This window comes from Suncus etruscus, chromosome 16 (assembly GCF_024139225.1).
Source record: "Suncus etruscus isolate mSunEtr1 chromosome 16, mSunEtr1.pri.cur, whole genome shotgun sequence".
NCBI classification, from domain to species: domain Eukaryota; kingdom Metazoa; phylum Chordata; class Mammalia; order Eulipotyphla; family Soricidae; genus Suncus; species Suncus etruscus.
This window is the reverse complement of record NC_064863.1, coordinates 4,142,157-4,150,030: the sequence shown is the minus strand read 5'-3', so window position 1 is coordinate 4,150,030 and position 7,874 is coordinate 4,142,157. Positions and strand designations below refer to the sequence as shown.

Below are 7,874 nucleotides of genomic sequence, written 5' to 3'. Positions count from 1 at the left end.
ATCTTAATCCAACATGACTAATCCTCCTTATAAAAGCTAGAATCTGGACAAAGAGAGATGGGGGTAAGTCCATGCCCTCCAGAGATGAACCAAGTGAGGGAATAGTCAGAAGATGGTCATCCGCCAGTCAGGGAAAGGATTCAGGAGAGACCAAACCATCTGACATCTTGATTTGGATTTATTGCATCCAAAACTGTAAGAAAATCAATTTTTGTTGCTTAAGCCATCTAGTATGCTATGACGTAATTTGTTATGATGGCCCAATAGTACACTTTGCAACTATACATAAACTGACACCAGTATAAATATTGTTTCCTAAGCATTACTATTCTGCAATGCTGATATCATTTTCCCTGAAAAAATATCATCTGGATTTAGTTCTTTTGGTTTCCCCTACCATATAATAAAGGGTTTGAATTAATAACTTCATGAGACACTTTTAGCTTTCTTCCACAAGAAGTCTAGCTGGCTCCCAGATGGTGGAGACTAAGGCAACTTATTTCTGAAAGTAAAAGTCATGTATCATTACAACAGTTAAGGCATATTTAATACACCCAAGGAATTACACACTGACCTTAAAAGAATGTCATCTGGGGTCAAAGGGATAATACAGTGGGTAAGACACTTGCCTTGCATATGGCCAACTTGGTTTCCATTCTGGTATCCGATATGGTCCCCCAACTCTTTCAGGGGTGATTTTTAAGCACAGAAGCAGGAATACACCTTGAGTACTGTCAGGTATTGCCCTAAAAACAAAAACAAAAACATAAAAAGAAACATGTCATCTCTGTTTAGCAAGTGACAGAGTAGCTTCTAGTTTAGGGTCATTAAATGCTGTATAGTGGCATTTAGATTAATACGACTATGAGAAGAAAACCAAGTTATTATTTTTGTTTGTATGATTTGTTTTTACTGTTTTGGGGGGCTATACCCGGTGGGGGTTGGCTTTGTGGTTAGGAATTACTCCTGGCGGGGCTCAGGGAACCCCATGGGATATTGGAGATCTAACCCAGGTCTGCCACATAAAAGGAAAATGCCTTAACCATTGTACTATCACTCCAGCCACTCTCTCATCAATTATTTTAAATGGGTAAAGGCAAACTCAGCAAGTGAAAGTAGGTAACCAGAAAGTATTCCCTGAAAAAGAAATAGGAAAGGAGAGCAGAGGTGAAGAGAAATTAGGTTCTCCTAGTGCTGTCTTAGCTTTCTGACCCCTCTATTTTAAATTCCTTTCTTTTCCTGTCCTACAAAGTCACAGAGTACAGATGTCATTCTGCATAGTCGTCAACCTTTCTGGTGTCTGAGGGACTTGAAAAATGGCAAATTCTCTGCTATAATTTTTCTCCTCCCCACGCTAAGTAACTTGTGTCCAGAAACTTCTATAAACTTTTACTTTTTTATTCTGCTTTTTTTGAATTTTGGAATACACATGGAAATTCTCAGGTGTTACTTTTGATTCTGAACTCAGGGATGCTGAGTATTGAACCTGGGTTGGACATGTGTAAGGCAAGTGCTTTGCCCATAGTACTATTTCTCTGCTCCCTCCTCTCCAAATTTATACAGTTTCTGCATTGGTTTCTGCTACCCTCACCACTGTGCATGCACACAGACGTGGTCGCCAATAAAACCTAAAGTTCACCAAAGACTCCAGATTTAAGAGACTGCTATATATCAGTGTGGTCCTCTCACAAACTGCAGATAAAGATCCCATCCCTCGCATAGCTCACATAGCCATCAGATCATCAGTATCTTTCCTTCATTAAATCGAATGTAAAAGAACCAAAGTGACATATGCCATTTATTTGGAGAGATAACTCTATATTCTGAGAGACGGTTCCCTTTCTTCTTACAGACAACTGAATAAATCTTGCCATTTGCTGATATTCAGAAGCACTAAAGAACCGAAATAGACCAGCCCCACAGATGCATTTCTACCAGGAAACACTCACTATAGAGCGCTTTAAATTTTACATCATTACATAAATACAACAGCCCTTGTTTTCCACACAGATTCCTACTTCTTTCACACCCCAGCATATGCTAAGAGCTCTCAAGCAACACTTTTCTCCATCTTTGGGAGGTGTCTTCAAACATTTTTAGCTCACCAAAAACATAACAGAGGAGGATCTGTTTTTCCGCTCAAGGATAATCATCTTCAACTGTGTAGATAGACCCCAGATGGAAATGTATAGATTGAAATAAACACAATTTCCCTCTAAAATTGGCATCTGTACTGCTACTGTTAAAGGGTGCAGCAATTGACTTTGAAAACAAGCATCCAGGAAATTCCATATTGCTTTGTAATGTTCAGAGCAAGGACCCAGTGAGGATTACTAATGCATAGCATAAAAGAACTGAGATAGTATAAAGTCTACTGAGTTAATGGGACTACACATAAACCAAAACTAACAATAATGAATAATATGACTCTAGAACATTATATGATACATAGGGAAAAAAAGGTTAGGGGATGAAGTCATAGTGTAGGTATAGGGTGTAGAGTGCTTACTAAGATTGATGTCTGGCATCATGAAGAGTAATTCCTGAGCAAAGAGCCAGATAACCCCTGAACATTACTGGATGTAACCCAAACACACTTAAAAAAAAAAAGAAAAAGACCAGTGCCATATGAAAGAGCCAAGTAAGAAATTATTAAAATCTTGAACTACAATAACAACTAATCACATTTTGGCTATTTTAATTAATTACTATTAGAAATTCAGATCTTCAGCTGCTTCACCATATTTTCTGAGTTCAATAGCTATATGGGCTAGTAACTGTCTTATTGTACAGCCAAGAGAACAGAAATTTCCATCACTATGGAAAGTTTTCTAGGTCGAGTGATTCTGAGGGTTTTGCTAGGCTATTTGACTGTAAAGATTTAAATATCAACCCTTTTTCGTCCCCTCACACACTTCAGGAGTGATCCCTAAGCACAGAGCCAGACGCAAGCCCTCAACACTGCTGGGTATGGCCCAAAAACCCCTTTCCCCCCAAAAAGAGAGATAATTGGAAGTACCACATACCTGCAAAATGTGACCAACTGTCAGAAAAGACCAGTGAAAGACAAAAATTACATTCCAGGCATCAACTAATATTCTAGAGAATTGACATTTCATTACAAGGAATATCTTCAGAGAAGCAGAGAAATCTTGGGCTAAGATGAAAAAGAGTTAGTGAATACAATTAGAACATCTCATTACACTCTGTTTAAACATAAAATTCACTTGCCTCCTTTCATCTGGTAGAGGTTAATTAGACTTTGTTGGTCTTCCTTCAAATACTATTCAGTCATCTCTTACTTTCTATCCTGAATATTAGTTGTCTTTTTGCATAAGTTGACAAAACATTTTCAACATATATTTCAACCCAAATCATAAGAGAAAAATGAAAGATTCCCATTTTACAAAAAAGGAAAGAACTTTATTTTAAACAAGTCCTCAATTGTGTGTTACACCATGTCCATATCTAAATCAAAAGTCATAAAGATAATGCAAAGGAAACAGAGAACTCCATAAAAGCACATTATCCAAATATTCTATTGGCCAATGCTTGAACTAAATACACAGTGGACATGAAAATTTCAATTATGGCACTTAAAGAAACAAGAGCAAGGAGAAGAAAAAACATATTCTCAGTTCAAAACAATAAGCTTTTGACCTTTGGTATATGTCTCAAATAAGCAAGCATCCGTAAACGCCTGTTAATCAACAGTGTTTAGTTCCAGGTTTCTTAACTAGTGCTTGTGTCCCAAAAATAACTGATAAAAATCATAAATCAGGATTGACATGGGCCAATTAAGGTTTCTGGTGTGAGCACACAGTTAAATTCAATCCATGGCAAAATGAAGTGCAGCTGAGTTGCACAAAAACCAAAGGATGTAAGAAAATGAGGGAAATATATCTGTTAGAAATTCTGTGGCTTGGATATGAACCAAAAATATTTTTATGCTTTACAAAGTCCACAAGCTGGAAGGCAGAAATATCCCAAAGCTTATAACCACATGCCTAACAGTGCAACGAATCATCTCACAGAAGTGTTCTAGTTGCATATTGCAGTTCCCTCCCTCCCACCCTATCCCTGCCCCTGATAAAGAGCACCAGTGCAATTGGAGTTAGAAAATTGAAGATACTGAGACATTCCTAAGGTTTTCACACGGACTAAGGGAAAGTCAGGTGGGGTGTTAACGCAAACCTCCCTCCGCACGGCCATTTTTCCAAAAGGACCCCCCTTGTGATTCCCGCTAGCCTGCAGATAAACCGTATTAGGTATTCAGTAAGGCCAGATTCTGAAAAGAAAAAAGAAAAGGCTGGCATGCTATCCTGGGTTGAGGAGAGGGCCATGCTGATGGGAGAAGTACAAGAAGGATGCCTCGAGAATGATTTCCTGCAGCACAGGATGGAGGAATGAACTGAGTTCGGTCACACATGTTGTACCAATGAAATATTTGAGTCTCGTCTTTCACCGGATATAAAGCTAAGCGGTGAAGTTCCATTTGTTAGCTGTGCCTAGTCCGTTGTTGTCGGGAACAGACTAGGCCATAGGAGGAAAGGGTTCAAAGAAGTACAGCTCATCCATCTCCTGATATTACCCGGCTTTCTCTGTGGAATGTGACATGCCAGTGGTTCTCCCCTCTCTCCTCTTCCATGGAGGCAAGATCTTTCCTTATCCAACCATATCCTCCATCTCCATGGTGAGTGTCGCCTACGTGAGGGCAGAGACCGCCATTCTTGAGGACGTCATCTGCCTTGTTATTCTTCAGGCCTTCTTGAAGTGAAGCCTGCTCGTTCACACGTAGGCCGAATCGCTGGATTGAGTCCTGCCAAAATTGGGAACACTGACCCTGGGCAAGTCTTTGTTGCGGATCTCATAGACGGATTTTCGCTTGGCCTGGGCGCCTCGCACAGCCAACTTGATCTTGCGCCATCCCAGGTGGTTGAGTTCAGCCAGGTTGAGGACCACGCAGATGCCACTCACAGCAAACATGAACACTAGAAAGACCGTCTTCTCAGTAGGCCGGGACACATAGCACTCCACTTCCTTGATGCAGGGGTAACGGTCGCATTCATACAAGCCGGGGACACTGAAGCCATAGAGGAAGTATTGGCCCACCAGAAAGCCAATCTCCAGGGCGTTCCGGAAAACCACCTGGATAATGTAGAAGCGAGAGATGCCTTCTTGCCTGCGGAGTTTGGAGCGGGCCGCAGTGCGTAGCCCCGATGGATGCGGGGTCAGCTCTTTCACCTCCAAGCAATCTGGCTCCGTCTCCTTGCTGGTGGTCTCTGTGTTCTGCAGGACCCCATTGACGATGGCATTCTGCAACTTCTTATCTTCTCGTTTGCCTCCGCCGCTCCCACCCCCAGTTCCTCCGGGACCCCCCATAGACTCAGGGGGCTCTCTGTCCAGGGCTAAGAAGACCGTCGAGTAGCGGCGTTCTCTCTGCTTGGCGGACTGGTGCACAGAGTAGGTGATGAAACAGAGGCTGGGGGTGCACACCATGATAATCTGGAAGACCCAGTAGCGTATGTGGGAGATGGGGAAGGCGCGGTCATAGCAGGCCTGGTTGCAGCCAGGCTGCAGGGTGTTGCAGACGAACATTGTCTGCTCATCGTCATACACCGTCTCCCCCACAATGGCCACGATGAGGATCCGGAAGATCACCACCACAGTCAACAGGATCCTGAGAAGGGGTTGGGTGGGGAGAAGGAAGGAGAGAGGTTCTCAGGGGCTGACTCACTGACTTAGGAAAGCCCTGCCCCTGCCTTTCCCTGGGCGCCTGCCAGTCCTCAGTGGGGGAGCTGTCCATCTCCGCTTGGTACTGAACTGGGGAACTAGGCGACCTTTGTGCCTTTTTCATTTCTGCTGGGCGCTGCTGGTGGATTGGGAGGATCGGGATCTCAAATACACGTATCTCCATACACTGGACATGGTGGATTAGCAACAGATGCATTTCACCTGTCTAGCATGAAATGCACAGAAGCACAAAACAGACCTTCATTCACTTTGTTTATGGCAAATGCAGACAATATCTGGACAGCGTACATCTCCACATCTTCAGTGGGCATGTGTGTGTGTGTGTGTGTGTGTATATATATATATATATACACACACACACATATATATATACATATACAAATATATTTAATATGCAATATACTCAATAGTATTATTAGGTATATATTTATACTCAATGTACTCAAGTGGACATTTATTTCTACTCAATATGAATACGGCTCCCAACACAAACAGCTAACACACAAGCACACAGCGTGGTCAGATGTGTGTGGGCTTTTGACACTGCAAGTTTTAACAGCCCAATTGGTTCCGCTTAATAAATATTTCTTGGGCAAAGCGTCTGCTCTAAGGAGCAAACCCTTCTCCCCATGTGCCCTCCTCTGTCCAAATCCAATCCTGCTTTCCCTGTGGATTCTATTTAGGGAACCGGATGAAGCCAGACTGATTCCGGAGAGTGCTGCTGCTGGAGGAGGTGGTGGGGACCCACGATTGGGCTAACAAACTCCTTTTCTGAGGGGGCGAAGAGTGACCCCCCATCAGGGTGCTTCCTGGGGGAAGGAAGAGCTGGAGCAGCAGCTGTAGGAAGGGGCATCCTGGGGCAACCGGGTAATCCCTCAACGCCCATGCCAGGGACGTTAGGACTGGGGACTCTGGGCCGTTGGGGGATCAGTGTGGACCTGAGAAGGGATTCGGGGGGAGGCATCCGACGGGTCCCCCTCTGGCTTGGCGCCCTTACCTTCCAATCATAGTGGAGTGCTGCTGCACCGCGGCTTCCAGCAGCCTCTCCAAGATGGTCCATTCCCCCATCGCTGAGCATCCGGAGGCGGCAGACAAAAGACTGGGCAACAACGGGCACGTTCCAGCTCCTGGGCACCTTCTGGACCGCACCCCCAGACTAGGAGGGAAGAGCCACCTACCTCCCCTTTAGGTAAAAGAAGTAAAAAAAAAAAGGTAAAAATATAAAAGCCACCAGTCCCCCTGCTCCCCTTTGCGAGGACTTCCGAGAGCGAAATGCAGAAGAAACCCCAGCGCGCCCCGACCCCAAGGCGCAAGGCGCAGGGCGCGCAGTCCGGGCTCTGGGCACCAAACCTCCAGGAGCACTGTCCGGGGATCCAGGGGGTCCAGTCCGAGGGGATCGGGTTAGGACAGGGGCAAGGGGCGGCTCTCCTGCTGGAGGAACCGCTCTGCGGGCCACGGAGGCCCGGGTGGCAGCCCCAGGGGCTGGCACTGGAGCGGGCACCGGGCGCTCCCGCTCTGCCTGCCTTTGGCGAGGCCGGGCGCAGCGCTGGGGCTGGGAATCCGCTGCCGCCGCCTCCGAGCCGCCCTTAAGTAGCCTCTGCCTGCGTCACGCCAGGTCGGGGAGAGGGAGGATGGAGTCCAGGGGCGGGGAGGCTTGGAGAGGCCGGAGCGCAGCGTCCAGAGGGACTTTGGGGGGCGCCCAGGTAGCCTCACCTGCCTCCTGGCTGGAGGGGCAGCCTGGAGCACACGCGTGGGGGGAGAGGGAGAAGGTGGGGGCTGCTCCCCGGGGTGCCCCCTCTCCTTTGCGCCTTGGCTGCCGGTGCCCAAGTGTTCTCCCCAAAAGGAGGTACTGGTTGTGGGGAAGGAGAGGGGGCTAGGACGCTTTGGGGAGGTGGTTCCTCAGAGAGGGCTGCTGAGGAGGGGCAGAGTGATGTTCTGCAGGCTGAAGCTTAAGTGGGGGGTGCGATGCCCCCTCTAAGGATGGGATTTTAGGCATCAGGTGATTTGGCTGCCTCAAATGCAAACCCAGAGGCTCTGCTCTTGGGGGAAAAAGGACATTTCTTGATCTGCCACTGAAATACATTAATTAATTAATTAATTAATTAAGCGAATGGAAAAGG

At 45.9% G+C, this 7,874-nt stretch overlaps 1 protein-coding gene across 1 annotated transcript; it reads right to left on the bottom strand.

Moving 5' to 3' along the window:
- Positions 1–3,401: 3,401 nt before the first annotated feature.
- Positions 3,402–7,306, bottom strand: GJD2 (gap junction protein delta 2). The gene is made up of 2 exons (XM_049789804.1): positions 6,752–7,306; positions 3,402–5,680 (listed from the first exon to the last, which is right to left on the bottom strand). The coding sequence occupies exons 1-2, from the start codon at positions 6,820–6,822 to the stop codon at positions 4,789–4,791; spliced, it is 963 nt and encodes a 320-aa protein (XP_049645761.1). The 5' UTR covers positions 6,823–7,306; the 3' UTR covers positions 3,402–4,788.
- Positions 7,307–7,874: the final 568 nt, after the last annotated feature.